This window comes from Dipodomys merriami, unplaced genomic scaffold (assembly GCF_024711535.1).
Source record: "Dipodomys merriami isolate MVZ:Mamm:240054 unplaced genomic scaffold, mDipMer1.0.p SCAF_33, whole genome shotgun sequence".
Taxonomy (NCBI): domain Eukaryota; kingdom Metazoa; phylum Chordata; class Mammalia; order Rodentia; family Heteromyidae; genus Dipodomys; species Dipodomys merriami.
Window position 1 is genome coordinate 6,653,108 of NW_027204826.1, and position 24,942 is coordinate 6,678,049.

Sequence of the window (24,942 nt, forward strand, 5' to 3'; positions counted from 1 at the left end):
ACAAGAGGTTGTTATTTTGCCTTTTGTTAGTTTTCTTCTGTTGTCAGTTTTTGTTTTCTGTACCTTTCGTATGTAAATTTATCTGCTTTAAGGAGGTCAAGGGGGAACACAGAAATGGTAGGACAAAGTATGAACAAATATAGCAGTGATACTAGACACTTTGTTGAAAATGAACTGCACATCTTGCCTGGGGGAGTTGGGAGGGAAAAACTGGCAGAAAGGGAGGGAAGAGTTGACACTGTTCAAAAAGAAATGTAGCTGGGCCACCAGGTGGCTCACGCCTGTAATCCTAGCTATGCAGGAGGCTGAGATCTGAGGATCCTAGTTCAAAGCCAGCCCAGGCAGGAAAGGCTGTGAGACTCATTTCCAATTAAACACCAGAAAATGGAAGTGGTGCTGTGGTTCAAGTGGTATAGTGCTCACCTTGAGCGGAAGAGCTCAGAGACAGTGCCCAGGCCCAGAGTTCAAGCCCCATGACAGACCAAAAAAAAAAAAAGTACACATTATCTGATATATGTAATTCTAACCCCTCTGTACATCACCTTTATAATAACAATTTTAAAAAAACAACCAAAAAAACCTTTCTCTGGGTTCAGGTAGCTCATGCCTATAATCCTAGCTACTCAGGAGGCTGAGATCTGAGGACTTTGGCTCAAAGCCAGCAGGGGCAGGAAAGTCTGTAAGACCTTTATTCCCAGTTAAAACCTGGAAGTAGAGCTGTAGCTCAAAGTGGTAGAGTGCTAGCCTTGAGTGAAGAAGCTCAGGGACAGCACCCAACCCCATGACTGACAAAAAAAAGATGGACACACACATATACAATTTCCCAAAATGAAACATTGTTTTGTCTGTATCAGTCACTGCTGATCTGATGTTCAAGTACAGTAAGCCTGTAGCCAGCTTTCTTATGCTGTTATTCTCTGCAGTTTCCTTCCTTTGGCCAAGAGCTTGCTGTACATAAGCAGACAAGGCCATCTGGACAAGATACCCTGATCCGGCCATGGGGACAGGAACTCTAACTATGGAAGTGGATGGGGCTCAAAGCCAGAGGAGGGAACCTTAAGTCCTACAGGCAACTTGAGTCTTGACCATAGCTGCTCCATCCTCCTCATGATCATGCCATTGTCAATTTAGTGTTTTGTTGTTTTTATTTGCAAGTCCTGGGACTTGAGTGCTGTTCCTGAGCTTCTTTTGCTCAAGGCTAGCACTCTACCACTTGAGCCACAGCTCTACTGCCGGCTTTTTCTGAGTGGTTTATTTGAGATGGGAGTCTCACAGACTTTCCTGCCGGGCTGGCTTTGAACCATGATCCTCAGATCTCAGCCTCCTTTGTAGCTAGATTTATATGTGTGAGCCACCAGTGCCCCGCACTTTAGTTTTTATAACCAAAAGCCTCAGACTAGAATTGCTTAACCATCGATGCATCAAAGACGGATTTACTTTTTGGTTGTAGCAGATTCATGTGTGCTAGTGTAACTGGTTAAGAAAGCTCAACCTACAGTTTTGTGACAGATGTTTTATTTATAGGGAATTAAAATTTCAGCATATACATGACACAAACATATGTAGTGTACTTTCCATGATAGAAGTTACGATACTGTTCACAGAAAGGCCTTGAAGGAAATGAAGGAAATTACATAATGCATATGCTAGAATGGTACAGCTGGGGAGAAGGGGTAACCCAGTGGCCTTTTGTTTATTTTTGTTTAAATAATCTCTGGATGCATTCAAGTAATACTGATCATTTAATGTTCAAAAAGCTTTTTAATAAACAAATTCAGAGTAAAATTAGTTGAAATATTAATAATATGATTTAATTGGTACACAGTATTTTCAATATACAATCAAGATGATGCACAACACATGAAAGAAAAAGAAAGTAAAGGAAAAAAAAGTTGATTGCACCCACACGTTAAAAGGCTTTTGTTTTGGGGAAGCTGCGGTTCAGTATTTATATAACATTTACACACTGTAGTAAACACAGAGTCCTATATGTAGTGCAGCATTAGGGGTAGAGATTCTCTCAGATCTCAGAAGTGGACGTCAAGTGTCTATGTGGCTACATCGTGTTACATGCGCTTGGGCTGATTTTCCTGTCATCACCCCGCTCACTCTGATCCTGGGTGGGCAGTCAGTCTCTCCACCCACTTCCCACACACTTAAAAGACTGCGATTTCTCAGACACATTAGACATTCTGCAATCTAAAAGCAGCACTCTGCCTGCTTGCTCAACCTCTTCTTGCTTCCATGATGGTACGTCACCCTCTTAGTGTCCTGTCAGATAATCTTGTGTCGAATCTGAAGCAAACGAATCCGCATCCTCGTTGTCCGAGTCATCGCTGCTGTCGTCAGCAGCCGGCTCGCCCGTGAGGGCTATGCGAGCGTAATCGTCTGTGTCTATGGATTTGCAGAAATGGATGGCGTATTTCAACTTCTCCTCAAGCACCTGTTTACAGGAATACCGGGGCAACTTCAGCAAAAAGAAGCAAGTGTATGATTCCGGAAGGAAGTGATCGGGTGGGTTGTATTTATCCAGCACCTGTTGAGGGAGAATATTAAATAATGAGAGACTGTGTCGCGCAATAGGCATAACTTCAGTTCTATTTTATTATGTTCAGTTGATACTAACAAGAAAAAAATCATGTAATCGAATAACAAGGTAGCGGAGAGCACAGAATCTAGCCAATTTGAAAATTAACAAAGAGCACCTAGTTCCTAGGATTTTCAGTAAAAACTAGTAATTAGTTATGGGGATAACAAAATGCTATTCATGCATTCCAATAGAATGGTCCCAGCATCCCTTGCTGACACAGATGGCAGCCCCACTTGGTTGTGGCAGGCCCTACAGTGGGGCGGGAGGGGCTTTGGACGCAGCACTCCCCCACCGTGGGGAAGCTCTCTGGAACTCCAACAGTCCTCCTTCAGCCACTTCAGATTAAGTACGAACTATGGACGAAATCTAGGAATTACTACTTTTTAAGAAAACCTATATGCATTCTCAAGGATGTCCTTGAAAGATCAATCCTTTTCTCCCTGGCCAGAGGTGTGGGTCAGGTTCAGCGAGGCCTCCCTGGGCACCCAGGTTGACCAGAAGGCAACTGTTTCTCACCACTGGACCAGGAAGTTACAAAACCAATCAAAATCTCCTAGGATTCATGAATGGTTTCGTTTTTCTCAGCAGACTGTTATTTAAGTGATTGACCTGATTCAACCAAAGAATCAGACAGATGTTTTCCATGGTGTGTGTTTCAAACCTAGAACAGGCTGACATAGGAGCAGTATGTACTGATGATGGGCAGATACTTAGATCCAGGATCATAAAACTGAGCCTTCAAATCTGAGAGGCTGGGTGTTCTCTCTTTTCATTTCCATAAAGATCAATCTGCTGCAGGATTGTGTGCCAGGGGCACATCACCTCAGCTGATGCTAGCAAGACGTCAGCCTGCTGAGCCTTATCTAACTTCATTTTTTTTTTTTTTTTGTCTTTTGTTTTTTTTTGGTACTGGGGATCGAACCCAGGACGTTGCACTTACTAGGCAAGTGCTTTTGCCACTGAGCTACATCCCAGCCCCTGCTGAGCCTTACCTGAATAACAAAGTCTCTGCCCCGGAAGTCAGCAATGGTCCTGGGCAACCTTGTCCGGCCCCACACAAAGCGAAGGAAGAGGGAGCGCTCTGTGTTGGAGAAAGACTCCATTACCTCCCAGAACCACTGGATTAGGGACGCGGAGGGCTCGATTCCTTTGTAGGTTGCCACTGACTTTAGAAGATGCAGTGGGATGTCTGGGCTGCCACATACCTGTGGGAAGAGAAGTAGGAGGGCTGGCTGAGCATTTCCCATCACAGCTTCCGTACTACATCCTGCTTTGGGTCCCAGGTGGACCCTAGTGCAACCCTCAAGCTCAGCCTCATGTGGGGGTGAAGAGGGCACACACACCTTAAGGGTGTTTTCACTCCATTCCACGCGCATGGGTCTGAGATTTCTAAATACAAGATTTTAAGGAAGAAATCAACCAGGGATACTGATGGGGAGGGCACTATACAGAAGGCTGGCACAGGGCGGGACCTGCATACCATTGTCTCTAGTTCGTATCCAGTGAACAGAGAAAGCAGGGGCACGGGCACCACGCGGGCCATCCCTTCCCGGACGGCAGCCACCTGCTCATCAAATTCATGGAGTCTGGAAGAAAACAATTTACTTTAGACTTCTTTCTTTGGTGGTGTTGACTTTTGTTCTCCTAAGACTTTACCACACAGTATGGCCACCACAGGGTGCCCAGCCCGGAAAGACAGAGAGAGAGGCAACAAATTCATGTTCTTCACGGAGAGAAACGACTCCAAAGCTTTACATAATACTGAGCTCACCTAAACTGGCATACCAAAAATGACTCAACCTAGCTACTCTGCACATACCAAGACTCAAATCTCAGCAATCGTAGCAAACCCAGGAAGGAGCCAGAAATCTGACATTGCAGCATCAAAAATGAACAGTCTAGGCCGGGCGCTGGTGGCTCACGCCTGTAATCCTAGCTACTCAGGAGGCTGAGATCTGAGGATCGCGGTTCAAAGCCAGCCCGGGCAAGAAAGACCGTGAGACTCCTATCTCCAATAAACCACCAGAAAAACCGGAAGTGGCGCTGTAGCTCAAGTGGTAGAGCGCTCGCCTTGAGCTGAAGAGCTGAGGGACAACGCCCAGGCCCAGAGTTCAAGCCCCACGACCGACAAAAAAAAAAAAAAAAAAAAAAAATGAACAGTCTAGCTCAGGCCTAACGCACTACACAAATCTGGGGCAGATGCTGTGCTTACAGTTCTTGAAACTGTAGTTGAGGCTCTAGAGCAGACCCAACACCCATGAGAACCACCTGCAACCAGAGTCCAGCAAGCAAAGCCCATCCAACATGCAGGGCCCGGCCTGAACACTTTGCCACACTCCGGCTGAGCCAGCTGTGGTGCCTTAGACGCATGCTCATTTGGCCCTGCTGGCAGCTGCTTTGCAGCACGCACCTGTCCCAGCCACAGCCCTTAAGAGACCCATCCCCTAAACATCCCCTATTCTAGTGAGACTCAGAAATTCCATGTACAAGAAACACTCAGACATCTGGTCACAAAATACGCTTCATGACCACAGAAAGACCATAATGGGAGCTAGAACCGTTAGCATTTTTCCCTCTTGGGGGAAAAAAACCCAAATAAATTATCTAAACAACTACTTTTGCTATTTATAAAGGCAAAGCATTTGAGGCAGATGAGCACAGACCTGTAATTGATTGCCAGGCGGACATACTCTGCACGGTTGTCCAGGGTGATATGTGTGTGCTTAGAGCTGAGCTGGATGTCCTGGCCGCTGGCACTTGGGACAGTGAAAGGCAGGCTCATGGCCTCGAACTCCTCAGAGGTGGCTTCGTTGTCACGGATATACATGAGCCCAGGAATAAAGTCTTTATCGACCTGTCAAGAAGGAAAGGAGTCTGTGTGATGGATCAGGATTGTTTCTGAATCACAGACCCCAGTCCACCGCCAGCACCCTCTGCCACAGGATGCAAGTGTACACGTGCACCAACGCATAAAAGATGGCTACACAATAAAGCATTTTTTCATCACCCAAGAAGCTGGAGAAAGGACTTAGGTGAACAAAAGATCTTAGCCTTAACTGCTGAGAAATAGCTGTAACTGATGAGGGATGGCTGCTTCTCTAAGCCAGGGAAGGGGATGAAAGGCAGAGAGGGCTTGGCTGGGGTTGCCCCATCAGGCCCCTTTCTGCCAGCCCACGGCACTGCCTGGCTTCCCCCACAAGCTCCTGCACAGAGAGGACAGCGAGCCTCCTTTTCCTGCAAGAATCACCAACTGGATGGAGGTCAAGTTCTAGAGGCCAACTGGAGACCTCTCTTCATGCCTGGCAGGGGCTCAGAGGTTAACAGCCCAGTAGAGCCGGAGCGGGCTGTGCCTCTCAACCCTTGCCACCCCTGCCCGACAGTCCAGACGAGTCACCTCACTGAGGTCTGCGATGGTGAGGCTCATTCCAGCCAGCTGCTTCCACACAGGCTCGGCGAGGTTAAGGCTCAGGGGACTTCCGGTTCGGATGGCAATGCCCAGCAACACTCCTGATCATTCCAATCACAGGGACAGAGGGGCTTAGGACAGATGGCAAACTTCTCAGGTTCATTCAAACAAGCCATGAGGTTAGCATTACCTAAACTCTCAGGTCTGAATCTACCATTAAACAGTGTGCCCAAGCCAGGCGCTGGTGGCTCACACCTGTAATCTGAACTACTTAGAAGGTTGAGATCTGAGGATCATGGTTCAAAGCCAGCCCAGGCAGGAAAGTCTGGGAGACTCTTATCTCCGATGAACCCCCAGAACCACAAGTAGGGTTGTGGCTCAAAGTAGTAGAGTGTTAGCCTTGAGGGAAGGAGCTCAGGGACAGTGCTCAGGCCCTGAGTTCAAGCCCCAGGACTGACTAAACCAAAACAAAAATTATTTTCATTCGTAAAGGTGCCAAAAGTAGGTATTTCTAACATCTACTACCATTTCCAGACAATACACTGAGAGCAGATACTAAGCTAACTTTCGAACTGCTAGTGCAGTGTCAGACAACTGAGAAGACCCACCCAGGAAGCGGAACATGCTGCAGTGCACGGGGGCCCTGGCGGCCGGGTTTAGCAGGTAGCAGTCTCGGTTGGCTCCAGATTCGTCCCTTCCATTTGGAGTCACGATCAGAAGTGGAGTGAGTCCATTCTGCAGCTCCTCACAGATCTCCGCTATGGACTCACTGTAGCCACCCCCACAGTCATCCACAGATTCACCTGCGGGAACAGAGCGAGCAAACTCCCAAGCTGTCCTCGCCCGGCTGTGGGGATAGCGCTCTGGCAGCTAAGCTGTGCTGGCTCCCTGGGACTTGTGGCTCCTGGGTCTCTCTGCCCACCCCCTCCCAGGAGCCACAGATTCACCAGTGTGTGGCCAGGTCTCACCCACAAACTTGACTTTCCACACGCGGTGAGGGAGGAGGAGGCTGTCGGGGCTGAAGGAGCTCATCTTTGCACACATCTGCCCGAAGACAGACTTGGTACCATCGGGGCCTGCTAAGCCGCCTTTGCTCCTGGAGCGCTTGACCTAGACAGGAGAAAGAACAAAGAGCATGAGACAGCTGTGGTGGTACAAGGCATATTCCACCCATCACCTGCAACACACACAGCAGGCCCAGGGCTGGTCAAGGCTGAATAAGCACTCTTCCAAGCAGTCACGTGCATCGTGACCCCTGATCACGTGGGGTGCGGGCAGCGTTGTTGCAATTGTGACAACTCTGCCTTGATACGGACCTTCTTATCTTATAACCCGAGTGACGTCACCATCTTCACCGCCACTCACTTCTTCACTACATCATCATAACCTCAAAGGAACAAGACCCTGGGACCTCCAAAATCCATCCTCCTTGAGGACTCGTCCCTGTGGTACCTCCTGCAGTTTCTGGCCCAGACTGTGCTTTGGAGGCACTTCGGAAGCTTAGCCTCAAGATGATGAATGACAACTTGAAAAGTTGGAAAAAAAAATGCTTCTAAGACTGTATTTTAGGGCAGGGACGTAGTAGTACGATATGCTTAAGGCCATGGGTTCAAATCCCCAGTATTTTTATAGCTTTTTTTTTTCTTTCAGAGCTGAGGACCGAACTCAGGGCCTTACGTTCACCAGGCAGGCGCTCTTCCACTGAGCTAAACCCCCAGTATTTTTATGCTGAGTCTTCCAGGAAAAGTCCTCACTTATCTGTAACTCACTTTAGCTGAGTTCTAGGTTGAACTTAAAACAGCAAATTCTCCTTGGAATTAAGACTAACAAGAAAAAGAAGCTAGGCACCAGTAGCTTAAGCCTGTAATCCTACTGACTTGGGAGGTAGAGATGAGGAGGATTTCAATTCAAAGCCAGAGTGGACATATACATAGGACATGATCTCAATTGGTAGCAGGACACTGAGACACACCACCTCTCGTTCTAGCTGGGACATGTGGGACATGTGAACAGGTGGATCATGGCCTAGATATATGCTGAAGTCCTTTTTGAAAAATAATGAAGGCAAAAAAGGTGGAAGGGCTGGATGCTGGTGGCTTATGCCTATAAGCCTAGCTATTCAAGAGGCTGAGATCCGAGGATCATGGTTCGAAGCCAGGAAAGTCTGTGAGACTCTTATCACCAATCAACTACTCAGAAAGAGCCTGAAGTGGTGATGTGGCTCAAGTGGTAGAGTCCTAGCCTTGAACACAAAGAGGCTCAAGGAGAGTACCCAGGCTCAGAGTTCAAGCCCCAGGATCTGCAAAAAAAAAAAAAAAAAAAAGTTCAGGCCGTGACAGTTTGCATACCTGCCAGCCTTGTCACAGATGTGCACGTCCAGGACAGAAAAGCTATACAGTTACTCTGGTTCAGAACTGGTATCCTGTATTCACCTTGGATTCACCAAATGTTCCCCTACTCCGTGTTAATTTGGGTCAAAAAAGACTTGTGTGGAGCATTTTCTAGCCTCAGGAGAGGACACAATGTCCTGAGCATTGTGCTGTGAGACACTGGGCTGTGGAGGCTGAGGGCACAGCTGTACCACAGCAGCCCATTTGTTAATCCTCACTGGACACTGGCTGAGCAGAGATTCCCTGCCTCTTTTCTTTTCTTTTTCTTTCTTTTAAAGAACCTACTCTGTTTGCTATCTACCTAATTCTTTCTTTCCCAAAAGGGTGTTGAGCATTTTTTGTAATGCATAGCTAGGGGTATAAAGGCAAGTAGGAAAGAGGTTCTTTTTGAAAATCTAGGATGAGAGAGAGAGACAGGAGCAGTGTGGAAAGCAGTGTGGTTATCCGGGAACTCCAGGCTCTCAGCAGACAGGCTTCACTGGTGCCCTCCAGGCCTGGATACTCCAGTGAGAGCCCCGACTGCACGGAGCCTGCGTGTCTTTGTGGGGCAGGTATCTGGTCCAGAAACAGTCAGTCACTGTGCATTCCTTAACTTAGGAACTTCGCTCTGTCTCCCCAAATGACGCAGAGCAAACCGAGATGACCGTGTAAGGTGGGGGAAATAAAAGCTTTTTTTTTTTTGAATGAACCTACTAAGCAGCCCATTTATTTGTGGAACTGGCTGACCAACTTGCAGCCTGGAATTCAGATGCTCTGACGTTCATTGGTGGAGAAAGCAGTCCCACCCATGTGGTCACATGGAATGTCCAACAAAGCACAAGAGTTTGATGTCTTGATTCAAAATGCCCCCAAGTACAATTTCTAAAAAAACCTCTAGTCATGTAATCCACATCAGGGCAAAAATCATGTGTTAATACAAAGGTTGGGGAACAAACGATTTGTTCTTCATGGCTGTTTCCGATCCAAGAGACATCTGAGAGGCGCGGCCAATTTCACTCATGTATTTTAAAGGTCAAGTGTCACACATTATCATAATCACTGGCCAGGACTTTTCTTTAATTAAATTCTTAAGATGGTAAGGTTTTGGAAGAGTTGGCAGCGGTATCAATTCTTTCCTTCTGTGAGCATATTAGATATTCTGAGGTATTAAGCTAGAAAACTTCCAGAACCAGAGAGGGCACAAGGCCTGCAGGAATGCACACTTTCACAGCCTACTGTCTGCATTTAAGCTAAGGTGGCAACTTCAGATGCACTATAGACAGCCCTGAAAAAATCCTCACCAAAGGGATCTCCCGAGTAACGATGTGGGAGGTACATATACTTCATTCAGAGGGGAAAGCAGCGAGTAACAGAATACAAGCCTCCAGATTTCCTTGTAACACATCCACACTCACACCAGAGAGGACATAGTACTTATCGCTATGTGCTGTACTTGAAAGCCAGGAAGGTTCAGTCTTCCGGATCTGAGTCTGGGCAGGTGGTTCACTAGCCCCTAACCCTCCTTCCAACTGCCTTTTCCCTCAACGTTGACTCTGCTCACTGGGCAGCCAGAAAAATGTGGCTTGATTTCATTTTTTTCCTTTTTTGCGTCTTTTTCTTTTCTTTTCTTTTTTTTTTTTGGGGGGGGGGGTTATCTGGAATAAATTTTTCTTACTTTCATTTGAAAGAGAAACACTTAACTGGGCATCTGTGGTTCACACTTATAATCCTAACTACTGAGAAGGCTGAGATCCAAGGATCAAGGTTCAAAGCCAGCCTGGGCAGGAAAGTTTGTGAGACTCTGTCCTCCAATAAATGACTCAGAGGAAGCTGAAGTGATGCTATGGCTAAAATGGTGTAACACTGGTCTTGAGCAAAAAGAAGCATTGGGACAGTGCCTAGGCCACCGTGAGTTCAAGGCTCAGGACTTGCAAAAAAAAGAAAAAGAAAAACACTTAAATGTTGATGCCTGAATGCCTTAGCATCAAAGAACTTCACACCCAGGAAGCATCACACACAGGATGGTGTGCTCTTTAAGCATGGACTCACAAAGGCCCGCTGCAAGGATACCTCCCCTCAGACTGCAGCGACATGTTTTATACCCTGAAAAATAAAAGCATCTTTAAGACCATGTCACAGGTACGTGCTGTGTGTTACCTGGATACGGTTCAGCTCCACCACAGGACCATGTTGACGATCTCGCACCATGGTGGCTTGCACTACTTTCCGGAATGCTGCCTCCTAAAACACGTCAGACAAAATTTAGAATCTAAAGTAGAAAGCGTCGTATGTGGAGAAATGATGTCATTATTGCTTAATATTCTCTGTTCCTCAAAGTCAGACTTCTTGAAACAGAAAACTGTTAATTCTCCTTGTTTCAGTTGCAAGGTACCAGGGGAGCAGTTTGGCTGGAGAGGCCAGGCCTTTTAGAAGACCAAGGCACAGACAGAGCAGCGAGGAGGGGAGGGAGGGGGCGTGGCCAACACCTGCTCCCATTCTGGTCTCTGTTAAAAACCTTGTGAGAAACGGCATCAGGTCACAGCAGCACAGGTGAGGACAGCAGTGGGACCGCCAGGGACATACCAGCAAGAATACCATCAGGGCAGGGACTTTCCATGGTTGTAGGAATCAGTGGCCACCCAGAGCAGCGGGAGCAGGGCTCTCCTCTGCATCCCTCAGGGGCCCAGGAAGCTAGAGCGGAAGTGAAACGAACAGAGGCCTGTGGCAGCCGGCTCAGATACTTCCTGCCCTGGGTCCTGGCCAAAAAGAGCTAGTTACAGTGCAAAAGAGTTTTAACACTGCGGACCAACCAGAGGCCCTGCTCTGGCAGCCAAGGGGTTAGGGCTGGATTCTGATCCAGGTTACCCTTTGTTGTTGCTCTAGTTGTCAAAGGCCCAGAGTCAACTCCTCATGCCCACTGATGTCCACTATCACTGCTTGTGAATACACAAATACCCCACTGAGGACCTGGACTAACTGAAGGAGCTTCATACTGACTCATGATTTCTATCTAGTTCTATCTGGGTAGAACAGGAAGACCCCAGCCAGATGGTTGGACTACTGTGACACTTGAACCTCTTTCTAAATCATCTCATCAAGCTGCTCACGCACCAGAAGCTTAACCGCTTCTAGTCGCAGGGCTTCCTGTTCCTCTTTTTCTCTGGCAGTACTAGGATTTGAATTCAGGATCTCATGCTTCCTACAGAGGAACTCTACTACTTGAGTCATGCCCTTAGCCCTTTTTGCATTAGTTATTTTTTCAAACAGGGTTTTGTGCCTATTCCTGGGTTGCCTCTAATCTTCCTGTCTTCACTTATGGCCCAGCTGGGATGACAAATGTGCATCACCACATTTAGCTTTTATTTTTATTTTTATTTATTTATTTTTTTGGGGGTCCGGTCGTGGGGCCTGAACTCTGGGCCTGGGCGCTGTCCCTCAGCTCTTCAGCTCAAGGCTAGCGCTCTACCACTTGAGCCACAGTGCCACTTCCAGCTTTTTTCTTTTTGCTTATGTGGTGCTGAGGAATCGAACCCAGGGCCTCAGGCATGCAAGGCAAGCACTCTACCACTGAGCCACCTTCCCAGACCCACATTTAGCTTTTATAGGCTGATATGAACTTTTTGCCTAGTAGGCCTTGAACTATTATTTTTCTAATCCTTGCCCCTTGAGTAGTTAAGATTACGTCCATATTGGCAGGAAATGTTTAATTTCTTACTCAGATGTTTTATTTCTAAGGGAACTCTAAATTACTAAAAATGTCTGTGGGTTAAAACTAGTCTGGCTAATTTCAGATGTCCTCATTCCTAATTCAACTCCTACCCTTGTGAAATTATCTGCAGAGCTAGGTTTGGTGGCTCATGCCTCTAATTCCAGTTCCTTGGGAGGCAGAGATCAGAGAGGATAGCTGTTTTGAGACCAGGCCATGCAAAAAGGTAGCAAGACCCCATCTCACTAGATAAGCTGGGTAGCTGGGCATGCGGATTGTGATTCTAGCCACAAGAAAGGCTGTAGGTAGATAGATCACAGTCTCAAAACAGCCCCAGGAAGAAACGTAAGACCACACCTAAAAAATAACTAAAGCAAAGAAGTTCAAGTAGAAGAATGCCTTCGTGGTAATGTGAGGCTGAATCCATACTCACTGCCAGTGGGGGGGAGGGGGGGCGGGGAGGGGGGAATCATTTCACAATACCAGCCACTGAGCTTCTAAACTACCTCAAATAACTCTTAGCTCCCTCTGCTGGACATCTCTGGGAGAAGACATCACAATTTTTCCTTCTTGTATTGATGGGAAATTTGCGCTAAAAACTCATAGCCAAGCAGGCTGAGAACCGCTGCGTGAACAAAGGCTCAGCTTTATGGATTGCATGTGCCCCCCGTCTATTCTTTTAGGGAGATGGAAGAAAGAGATTGCAAAGGGAAAATGCATCACAATACTATTATGTTTTCAGACAAACTCCAAATGGGAAGAGATTTTTGTCTAGTTTTTCATTGATAGATCTTAATACACAGTAACACAGGCTGGCACACAGCTGTGTGACTTGAGTTCTACAGTCTACATTCCTGGTATAGGGATTTTTGTGGAGCTAAAAGTGACCACTGTGCCCCAGATCTCTAAAAAGTACCTTTCCCTGAGATATCAGGATCCCTCGGAGTGTGTCAAAACCAACAGAAGGCCCAAGTCCAGTTTCGTCAAGAGAGCCCTCCAGGTCAAACATGGGGATGCAGGGGCAGAAGAGCTCGGAGATGTGGTGCAGCAGCAGCAGCCGGTTCCTCAAGGAGATGATGGGGATCTCCTGCAGGTGGTTATACTCCATGGGGACCTGCAACATCGAAACTGGGGAGTCAATTTCAGTGTCAAAGGCACACGCAAGCCAGTTTCTAAATGGATTTTTGTCTGTTTTGCCCATCGTGGGGCTTGAACTTGGGGCCTATCCCTGAGATCTTTTTGCTCAAGGCTAATGTTCTACCACTTTGAGCCACAGTTCCACTTCCAGTTAACTGGTGGTGAATTGGAGTCTCATAGACTTTCCTGCCCAGTGTGGCTTTGAACAGTGATCCTCAGATCTCAGCCTTCTGAATAGCTAGGATTACAAGCATGAGCCACCAGTGCCTGGCTCCAAATGGATTTTTTTTCTTCCATCCATTTTTAAAAATTTCTTTATTAAGTAATTACATAAACTTCATAATATTGTGGGATAGTTATATTTGGCTAAAGTCACAAACATATTTTAACCTTCACAAGGTGAATTGTCATTATCATGGTCTATAAAGCTTATGAACTTGATTCTTTTTAAACAGACGCATTAGCATTTCTGAGTTGAAAAATCTCACTGTGTCGTTTCTAGAATAAGGTTCTGAATAGTTTGAGACCAATAATGTAAACTAAAGAGAGTGCTAAAAATATCAAGTCTACATATTTACTGTGAAAAATACAGGGCATATTATTATGAGAATCGTTTGGTGTTGTTTATATGACAAAGAAGGCAAGCCATCGATATACTCAGGTTTGGTTAGCTGGCATGAATATTAAGATTTTGTTTTTCTCTGGTGCTAAGGCTGGAACCCAGGGATTTATACGTGCTAGGCAAGCATTCTTCTACTGAGCTATGCCTTCAGCTCGCTATTAAGGCTCTACAAGCAGTTTTAAGATTGTAAACTGAATTACTTTGAATGAAACATCTCTGTTACTACATAGCAGAAGAATGAGGCTGTGTGTGGCTGCACACTCGTGATTAAATACACAGACAGTCACTGTCACAGGCATACCTCTCCCCATATTACTTGCTGTCCCGACCAGTACTGACCTGTGCAGGGAGCTTGCCAGCGCTGGCCGGTTTGCTGGTCGACCAGGCAAGAGTATGTGCCGAGCCGCAGGCCACACGGTTGACCTTCTTACCCTGAAGGGCAGCTACCAATCGAGGTCTCTGGATGGCGTTGGTGGTCCCATCTCCTAGCTGTCCCTCGTCATTGTCACCCCATGTATAAACTTCACCTAAAGGAAGGGAATTTGGAGTAAAAACATGAATACCAGGACAGGTGAATGTTTTCCCATCACAACAGCAATATGCACTACCCTTCTTTGTGTTCATGTTCTCCTCTCTGAAAATCAACTTCTTGTGTGACCCAGAAGTGAATATACATCCAAAAAGCTGACTCGCCCTCCACAGCCCGTGTGGGGTCATACCTTTTCTAGTGGAAGGCACTCGGCCCTGATCTTAAGTATCCAGCCTTAGTTTATAGGACTAGATGTACAACTGCAGCAGCTCTCAATCAGAACAAGTATCGATGAATCAGATGGAAATACCCCTAACAATCCCATCGGCAATGGCATGGTACATAGAGGGAAAAACCTTTTTTTTTAAAATGAACAAAATCTCAGTGTTTATGGAGTATAGATATTCATATCCTACACATAACATTATTTATACAAATCATACTTCTCAGTTTACCGTGTTGGGATTCCAACTATGAAATATTACTATAAAAATATTCTAAGGTCACTCACCGGTGCCTAGCATAGAAATAAGCTTTACGCTCTCTAGAGGTATCATTCGTTCTGTTGTGTCTACAGAACCTCCGTAAGGTATCGCACCACCAGTGAACACTGTTCTGTAAAGCACACTGCCTGCAGGACACACAATGCTGTGCTGTGTACTCCTTCCTGCTCTCAACACGCCAGTCCTAAAGCATTAGGTGGATGAGACGCAAAGGTATTGCTGCAAAGAGGTGTGGGGAAGGGTCTCAGTTGGGAGTGACCGAGCCTTCACACAGAGGGTGGCTCAGTACGTGTATAGGTGGGGTGAAGACTCACACAGGGGAGATTACACAGGGAATGATGGGATGCTAGGTACATAAGAAAGTGCAGTCCAACCATGATATGAGAGATAGTGAGACCCAGGTTTCTCCACTAGAGGAATGACTTCTAAGTGTGGAAAAAAGAGAAAAATCTGAATGAGCTCCATAGTAATAAACCAGAACTAAGGGTCGTGGTGTGAAATCACGGTTTTCAACATATATAAACAGACAAAGAAATAAGCATAAAGTGTAAATCTGAGTATTGTTTAGATGCATATTCTCTGTTGACCAATGCCTGGGGAACAGAGACCCTCTAACTGTCACGAGCACATGTATCACCTAGATCTTCTAAATACCATTTCCCCTCTAGAGACACCTGGGCTCCTGGGGAACATGTTCAATTCTAGGCTTGGGTCGTAGAAAGGACGAGATGAAGCTGGACTGTCTTGTGCTAGAGGAAGAATGTAATCATGACAGGTGCACATCATGACATAACGCCAAACAGAAAACAATCTGAGGATCGAAAGATTTACACTTCTATAAGCTCATTTATAAATGTTTGATTTAAGCCAGGCGCCGGTGGCTCACGCCTGTAATCCTAGCTACTCAGGAGGTTGAGATGTGAGGATCACGGTTCGAAGCTGGCCTGGGCAGGAAAGTCTGTGAGACTCTTATCTTCTATAGACCACTAGAAAACCGGAAGTGGCATTGAAGCTCAAATGCTAGAACGCTTACCTTGAGCTGAAGAGCACAGGGACAGTGCCCAGGCCCAGAGTTTAAGCCCCACGACCGACAAAATAAAAAGAAAAGGGAAAAAAGTTTGATTTATACTTATATAAGTCTAACAGGTAGGCTAATGATTAAAATACTATGTATTTAGTTCAAAACTGTACAGCCTTTTTTGTTCCTATGAGGAAACCTTGCTCAGAAGCCCAACAGATGGACCTGCAGGACCTTGCACAAGCCCCCAGTGCAGCAGTGCTAAATTGAGAAGCCTTATTACATGTATGGCCTTGCACGGTCTGGTCTGCCATGTCAGGCATTCCACCTACCATCCTCTGTGCAGCACACACAGTGCAGGGAGCCAGTGGCAATGGCAATAACTTTCTTCCCCTGCAGCCCCTGGACCTGCCGTGGTCTCCGCACGTGATCGTCAGATCCATGGCCGAGCCTGTGATAGTCACCTTTGCCCCTGCAAAGAAGAAGGATGGAATATACCAGGCCAAGGTCATCTCCTGTCTGCCCTTCCACCCTCCTGGTGCCAGCTTTATACTGCAGGATGCAAATCACAGCCCGCCGTAACTGTCATATTCCAGTCGATGAGCAGGCATAGTTCCAAATTAAAGGTCTGGTGTGGGTGAGATTAAACAGGATCCTGCATACCATGTATAAACAGCTCCAGATTTGGTAAGGGCGACAGAAAACTGAGATCCACATTCCACTTTAACTACTCCAAGGCCAGTGAGAGAATCAATCTGGAAGGGGGGGTGGAGGGCGGAGAGGGAAGGTTCAATTAGACTCCATCAAAGTCACTGCTGACTGTTGCAACCATTTTGACTGAACTAAATCTACTAAGAATTCTGGAAATCTGTACCTGTGTAGAATATTTAGGACAACTTAAACCCACCTCTACTTAACCAAAGAGCTCCCAGGAAGCAAGCAGAAGGAGCATCTGATGGGTAGCAAACATGCTGACATGGGTAACCGTAGGACCCAGCACACATCACCAGTCAGGGGACACTTACCTGGGCTAGACCTCACCCCCTAACAACCCCCTTTCCAGGCCCATAGAGAGGCAGCATTGGACAACAGAGGAGGGATAGCTAGGAGTAACTAAGTCCTGTCTCTCTACTCAGGTCATCTAATTGGTAGTCCTGTGACGTATCCCTCCCTGTACCTGCATATCTAGGGCTTAGGACCCTCCTCATTCAGCACCCCAGGGTCCCCTTGGATTTCACTTACCTGGTCCTCGTTTCTCCTTACCCAGCAGACTGCTCACTACCTCTGTGAATGTTCTCACACTTAAAGTCCCCATATTTCAGTATAAATTTAAGCTAACCTTTCATTTGCTTAGCTGGGGTCATTTCTGGCCCTGTCACAACGGCATAGGCATTATTCTCTAACCTTTCCACGCTTTAGCATCCTAATAAAGTTCAAAGCCTTTGACTAAAGCTGCCTTAAAGTCCACAATAGAACATTTTTCATAAAGGTGAAAACTCTCCTGCAATATATGATGTGGTTAAAATATGTATACTCGTATGGGACAAACAGCTAGAAATAATGGAAAGGGAGACAGCCCTAAGTCAGCAGATCAATGTGACTAAGGGAATAAATTATTATTGCTGCTGCTGCTGCTGTTGGTGGTGGCAGTGATCATGAGGCTTGAAACTCAGGGCCTGTGCACTATTTCTGAGTTTTTTCACTCAAGGCTACCACTCTGAGCCAGAGTGCCACTTCCAGTTTTCTGGTGGTTAATTGGAGATAAGAATCTCACAGACATTTTTTTCCTGGGCTGGCTTTGAACCATGATCCTCCAATCTCAGCCTCCTGAGTAGCTAGGATCAAGGTGTGAGCCACTGGCACCCAGTTGGGAATAATTTATCTAATTTTAGCTGATTCAAGCTGCTACTTTCTGGGTAGCACCCTGGAGGGAAGAAGGCTATGTGGTTGGGCCAAGGCCCTTTCTCTGTCTGACAGACCTGGGCACACGCCACCTGGTGACTCAGCTGCAGGTGTATCTGTATGCTGTGTCACTCTGTTCTGTACTTGAATTCTCCAAGCTCAAGAAGGGAGGAAGCTGAGAACAGACAGGATCTAGCTTTCATTTACAGTATCTATGTCCCAAGTCCACACATAGAGCCTGAACTACTCCACACTTTGGGCAACCAACACCTACAGCTTAGTAGGCCCAAGACCTAAATAACCTATTCCCTGGGTATCTACTAACCATCCACTGACAAAGGCAAAAGTCAGTCTGGCAATATTCAGAAATTGCCTAGTGACTCCTTTCCTGCAGAGCAATGCAAGGGACCCTGATCAACCTTGCCAACTCAGTACCGCGTGGCCTCTGCGTTCGACTTCTCACAGAATCAGTCCTTTCAGCAAGCTCTAGTATATGTGCCATCTAAGCTGAAGTGAGGGGAATTATGACTTATCTTGCTCCTCCAATGTGTCTATATACGAAATAAAACCACAAGCTCTTGGGAGCCTTGTTTGGATTATATCCAGCCCTGATAGGCTTACAAAGAGCACTTCAAATATCTTAATGCCTTGGACCCATATTCACTTTGTGCTCAATTCCCTCATGTATTTTTCTTTTTTCCTTTTTTTTTCATCAGTTATGGGGCTTGAACTCGGGGCCTGGGTGCTGTCCCTGAGCTCTTCAGCTCTAGGTGAGCACTCTACCACTTGAGCCACAGTGCCACTTCTGGTTTTCTGGTGGTTCATGGGAGATAAGCCTCATGGACTTTCCTGCTTGGGCTAGCTTTGAACCGCCATCCTCAGATCTCAGCCTCCTGAGTAGCTAGGATTTACAGGGTGAGCCACCAGCGCCTGGCTCCAGTGTATTTTCTGTAAGAAGGTAAATGGGAGCCTACGATGATCCTGAGAAGCACCGAGGGGACAGCAGTGGTAGGGCAGGAGATACCTTCATGGGCACTTTGCAGCCATCACTGCCTCCTCTACCCAGCTTGCCATAGTCCCCATCTCCCCAGGACCAGACGGTGTCGTCATCGGTGAGGCAGAGCGTCTGGGCGTCACCACTGCCACAGGCAATGTCTACCACACGGTGGCCCTGAAGTACTTCCACCTTCAGAAAAAGGGGACACAGAGGTTAGCCAACCACACACAAAGAGAAGAATTTACAATGCTACCATTTTTTTTTTTGGGGGGGGGGTTGGTTGAGAGGTTTGAACTTAAGGCCTGGGCGCTGTCCCTGAGCTCAAAAGAGCAAAAGCTCAAGGCTAGTGCTCTACCACTTTGAGCCACAGCATCACTTCTGGTTTTCTGGTGGTTCATTGTAGATATCAGTCTTATAGACTTTCCTGCCTGGGCTGGCTTTGAACCATGATCTTCAGATCTCAGCCTCCTGAGTAGCTAGGATTACAGGCGTAAGCCACCAGCACCCGGCTCCAATATGTTTTTATATGAGTGTTTGAAACTTTTACCAGGAATGAGCAATTTTAATACAACTAAACAGCAAACAGTTGGCCTCTACCAAACTATATCATATCCTCACTTTATTCATGGGTTTATTACCTGTGGTTTTGACCATGTATGGTCTAAATAAACCCCAAAGCAAAATTTTTCATTCTTACACATACTTGACAGAACTCCACATACTTGAAGCAGCTCTTAGACTCAAGTTACTGTTAGTTTTGCTTAGTTTTGTGTGCTCTGTGGAGTGTTTTCCTTTTTGGGAAAAATATTCCCCCCCAAAACAAGGTGAAAGTTACTGTGCATCATTTAAGCGACAAAGTGAGAAGTTCAGATCTGCTGAGCGGTAGCACATGCTTGGTGGAAGCTGAATGGTGTCATGTGAAGCCGTACAGTACTGCACACTACGCATCCTGAGCAGCCATGGTTGACTTCTTCCACAGCCATCTTCTTGGAACCATATATCCATAGGTACCAAGGGTCTACTGTATAAATCTCAACTACAGGAAGCATTCTGATGAGCCAATTCTACACCTCCATGCTGTTCATGCCATCTTTTGAAAGGAAATGTATACACCGATTTTTTTTTTGAAATTTCTATCACAAAGAAAATGGACTTGAAAAAAAGCCAATGGTCATCAGTCTTAAGATGAAAGAGAATATAGAGGATGGGGAAGGTATTTGGTATTTCAAAACGATAACGACCATGCCCACACTCCAGGGTTAAGGAGTGAGCAGTGTGGTCTTCGGCTTGTGCCTGGGTCTTTGAATGTGGCACCTTCTCACCAGCTTTGGCTTTAACTGGTCCTCACTGTCACTGTGGCCCAGGCGGCCGTACCGGCCTTTGCCCCATGTGTAGAGGTCTCCAGCTGCTGTGACGCATGCGCTATGGGCTCCACCAGCAGCAACGTCAACCACTTCAATTCCTCTCAGAGACTCAATGACACGAGGGCGGTCACACGGACTATAAGAAAAGACACCAAATGTAACTGAAACACACTTTTATTTCTGAATATTTTAACACCTACTGAATACTGTGTTTTGTGTTTGCTCGCCACTTATTCAGGAGGTACCTATCAACAAACGCGTGATCAAACGCTATTGAGTCAGTAAGGAACCGAGGTCAACGTTTCACAATCTCCTACTTCTCTCTCTTTACACAGGAGCCCTGACTGCCAGAGTACACATTTCATACTTCCAAATCGGAGGCGGAAGGGGTGAATGGGCTGAGAATAAGTTTAATGGTTTTACAGGTTAAAAGAGAAATCATGTACCCACTTTGCTACAAATTAGCTGTGTTTTCTATTTCCTCTATTTCCCTCTACCCTCTAACCTAATCTACCCTGGCATAATTTTTTTCCCTTATGTTTCTTTTATTCAGGTTTAAGATTCTTAAATCTGTAGAGTTTTAAATTTAGAGTATTTTTGCTTTTGTTGTTTTCTCCTTTCCTTTCCTTTCCTCTTCCCTCCCTCCCTCTCTCCACTCTTTTTTCTATTTCCAGCATTTGTGGTTGCTAGGTTGCTCTACTGATGAGCCATGCCCCCAATCCTGTTTTTGACCACTTATTTTTAGGATAGGGTCTCAACTTCCCTCTCTGATGTGTGCCTAGACTATGATCCATCTACTTTAGGCTTTTCATAGCTGTGCCCACATCCAGCTTCCATCAGTGGAGGAGTCTTGTGGACTTTTCTGCCTGGGCTGGTCCCAATCCCCCACATCTGTCTCTCATGTAGCGTGGGATGATAGCTGTATGCCACTGAGCCCACTGATGGACTGAGAAGGGGGTCTCATGAATTATTCTGACTGGGCTAGCCTCAAACCATAATCCCTCTGATTTTGGCTTTCACATATTTAGGATTTCAGGTTGGTGTCACTGGTGCCCAGCTGGCTTAGTTTTTAACCAACTTGGAATTCCAACTATTATTTCTTCAAAACTTCTCACAGCCTTCTTTTGTTGATTCCTATTGTACATATGTTAGGCCATGTGAGGTCATTCCAGGGCTCACTAGCGTTCTGTTCACTTGCGTGTTCTTTCTGTGTTCCACGTTGGACAGTTTCTACTGTTGCATCTTCTACTTCACTGATCTTCTCTTCAACAATGTCTGCCCCATATTCTATCCAGTTCATTCTTCATCTCTGATACCATAGTATTCATCTTTAGCACTTTGATTTGAGCACTTAAGTATCTTCCAAGCTTGAAATGTTCATCACATTTCTTTCCATCTTCTTGAGGATATAACAAGTGGTTAAAATAATTCTTTCAGTAAAGTTTCAGCTGGCAATCCTATACCTGTGCCATTTCTGGGTTAGTTTCATTTTTATTTAAGAGCAGAGGACTAAACTCAGGGCCTTGCACTTGTGAGGCAAATGCTCTTTCACTGAGCTAAATCCCCAACCCTGCACGAATTGGTTTTTATCCTCATCTGGGTTATATTTTCCTGCTCTTTTGTATACCTTAAATTTTCAAGTGGATACAGGTCATTGTGAAGTTTACCTTTTACAGGGGCTTGATTTGTGTTCACAAAAATATTCTTTAGCTTTGGCTTCTGAACTATGTTATTTATAAACTGCCTAATCATTTCCCATTTTCAGGTGATTAGTAGGATCAAAACAACAACTACAGTATGATGAATTTTTTTCTTTACCATTGGGCACTATTTTGGTAGTCTCCTCCATGTCCTGTGATTTATGAGCTCTCTGGGAGCTCCATCTCCTCCCTAGTAAGTTGTAGTGACTGTTCCTTATAATCATTTGGGTGGTTTGTCACTTGGCCTAATACACAAGTGACTGTCACATTGGTACTGCAGGACTAAGCTGCTCTCCTTGTGCAGCTCATGCCTCTCTTGCATTCTGCAAACTCTCATACCTTCACCTCCCGGACTTTGAGTTCTTTACACTACCCAAGTTTTCCAGGACATGCCTGGATTTCTCCTTATTGTGCAACTGCCTGACAATCGTCTGCAGATAGTTGATTGGCAAATTCATGGAACACTACTTTGCTATCCTATGGTAATGTCTTCAGGGCTCTTGACTCCTATGTATTTTTTCCTGGTGATTTTGAAGTTATTTCTAGCATAAGGAAGGCCCCTATTACTCCAGTCAGGCTGGTACTTGCCTAAAACAAACTGGTTCCTTGGTTTAAAAAGCGTTTTCACTTATGTGTGCTTCCTCCTCACTCCTGTTCTTTCCTCTTTTAGTATCATGAGTGCTACCCAAATGTGACTTAGTAGATGATATGGGCCAGAATGACAGAAGAGGTGATGTACTTAAAAATCAAAACCGCAGACTTGGATTTTAGCTCCAAATATAGAAATCATATATATAAACCTACACCGTGACACTGAACTCATTTCTGGCAAACGAGTAATGAGTATTATTTAATGTAAGCAGACTATTGTTAACATGGCTGCAAACCAAAGTGGCAATACAATGTCTTAACACTAAAACAAAGGAAAACAATGCTGGAGTACTGCTTTCACACACTACCTTCTGTTGCCATGTCCCAGCTTCCCATCTTCTGCTTCGCCCCACGAATAAACCTCTCCCTCGGAAGAGAGGGCAAGGCAGTGCTTTCCTCCCGAGTTCACAGCCACTTTCTTAATGAACACGTGCTGAATGGATTCCAGCAGCGTTGGGGTGGATACCGACTCGGTCCCTCCAATCCCTAGTCTGCCACCAGCACCATAGCCCGTGGCATACAACTGCGATGAGAAAAAGGAATAGTGACGTCAGATTCTCACCCAAATATTCCTGCACTTAATAAAACAACTGAGTACTCTAGACTTTTTAATTTAATTTTATTTTTTACCATAGAGAAATGAAAGAATTAAAAAAAACCACAGGAAAGTTTAAGATTTCACATACTATTGTTTGCATGAGTGGCTTCCAAATGCCCATGTAAAAGGCTTGGTCCCTAGATGGCATGTTGGGAGGTGATGGAACTTTGGGAAGGGAGGGGTAATTGGGCAGTGACCTCTGGGTTATTAGTGGCATGTCTCTCACTTCTTGGCTTATGTGGTGTGAAGTTTGTTTTACCACATTATGGCCATGAGGCATCTCCACAAGAGGCCCCAAGTAATCTATGTATGTAATTGTGGATGAGGAACCATAGGACTAGGATTTAAATAAGACTTTCTCCGTATGAGTTAATTATCTCAGGTATTTCTTTATATTGATCAGAAGGCAACACACACACACACAATCAAAGCTCTAAAAAATAAGAGCATGAAATTATTATAAATCCCATATTCACCAACTCTATATTGAAACTAAAGTTTTATCCCTACAAGTATTTCTTTTTGTCTAGAATACCAAAACAATTAATACTGAGATGAACAGACAAGCAAAAACGATTCAGTTACCAATTTTACATAAAAGCTGACAATATGACTTAAACACGCCACAGGAAAACTATACACATATTTAAATATTTTAGCTAGGGAGCAAGAAGTAGTACAAAGTACTAATCTTTTCATTCTAAGTGTATAATTGTTTGAGGACACAAAACATGGTTGTCATTAATTTGAAGAAAACAAAGATCAGACATCATTTCCAAACACACAGCAAATATCCCTCTTGTAGAATTGAAATGCTATTTTAAACACTTTTGCAATGTGTTTGTGCAGTGACACCACAGTATGGAAGAGGCAAGGGTTAAACCAGGAAATGAAACAACAACTCAGGTAGATGTATAGGCCCTAAGGAGGATTCTCCTGGGAAGGTTTTGCACATGCTGTGGAGACTGGAGACTAGAGGCTCAGAGGTTAGGAAGGAAAGGCTACATAGGGCTCCTCCCTCGATCTGCCTAAAAAGAGAACAAAAAGAAAGTGTCTTTCTTAGTACTGAAGGAGGGGAAGAATATCACCTGGGATTTCTTAACCATAAAAATCAACCTTTTTTTTTGGGGGGGGGGTGTGTGGGGCTTGAACTCTGGTCCTGGATGTGGTCCTTCAGCTCTTCAGCTCAAGGCAAGCGCTCCACCACTTAAGCCACAATGCCACTTCCACTTTTCTGGTGGTTTATTGGAGTTAAGAGTGTCATGGACATTCCTGCCTGGACTGGCTTTGAACGGTGATTCTCAGATCTCATCCTCCTCAGTAGCTAGGATTATAGGTGTGAGCCACTGGCGAAATCAACCTTTTAAGTTGGATTTTATTCTATATTTATGTTAGCAATAGATTGAAATCCTCAGGTGCAAAGTAATTTTATGATGGCTGAGGTTAGCAATGTTCAAGTTTATAAATTCTCAATGGACGAGACTTCAAATTAGGCCTCGAATAGTTTCTATATAGATTTCTACATAAGTGCTATGGAAAATGATTAGCTCATTTCTTTACAATTATATATATAATTTGTATTTCATGGGGCTTGAACTCTGGGCCTGGGCGCTGTCCCTCAGCTCTTTAGCTCAAGGCTAACGCTCTACCATTTGGCTTCTTCTATTTATGTGGTGCTGAGGAATGGAACCCAGGGCCTCATGCATGCAAGGCAAGCACTCTACCACTGAGCCACCTTCCCAACCCTACAATTTTATATTATATAGAGGGAAAGATGATATTGTGAGAATAGGATGTTCAGATACTTAAAAATTACTGAAATTCTAAACTGATGTATCAAACAGCGGATT

The 24,942-nt window shown here is 45.3% G+C and overlaps 1 protein-coding gene across 4 annotated transcripts in view; it reads right to left on the minus strand.

Annotated features, from left to right (window-relative positions):
- Positions 1–1,508: 1,508 nt before the first annotated feature.
- Herc2 (HECT and RLD domain containing E3 ubiquitin protein ligase 2) overlaps positions 1,509–24,942 on the minus strand; it is a 152,250-nt gene continuing 128,816 nt past the window's right edge. For all 4 annotated transcript variants that reach the window (XM_070043051.1, XM_070043050.1, XM_070043052.1 and 1 more), the window contains 15 exons: positions 22,803–23,017; positions 20,102–20,279; positions 18,807–18,968; positions 16,544–16,635; positions 16,213–16,352; positions 14,170–14,357; positions 12,988–13,185; positions 10,523–10,606; positions 6,965–7,106; positions 6,605–6,799; positions 5,985–6,097; positions 5,254–5,444; positions 4,071–4,176; positions 3,583–3,795; positions 1,509–2,536 (listed from right to left, as the gene is read on the minus strand). In XM_070043051.1, coding sequence (XP_069899152.1) covers positions 2,264–2,536; positions 3,583–3,795; positions 4,071–4,176; positions 5,254–5,444; positions 5,985–6,097; positions 6,605–6,799; positions 6,965–7,106; positions 10,523–10,606; positions 12,988–13,185; positions 14,170–14,357; positions 16,213–16,352; positions 16,544–16,635; positions 18,807–18,968; positions 20,102–20,279; positions 22,803–23,017 — 2,490 coding nt within the window. In that variant the 3' untranslated portion in view covers positions 1,509–2,263. The remainder of the gene's footprint in view (positions 2,537–3,582; positions 3,796–4,070; positions 4,177–5,253; positions 5,445–5,984; positions 6,098–6,604; positions 6,800–6,964; positions 7,107–10,522; positions 10,607–12,987; positions 13,186–14,169; positions 14,358–16,212; positions 16,353–16,543; positions 16,636–18,806; positions 18,969–20,101; positions 20,280–22,802; positions 23,018–24,942) is intronic.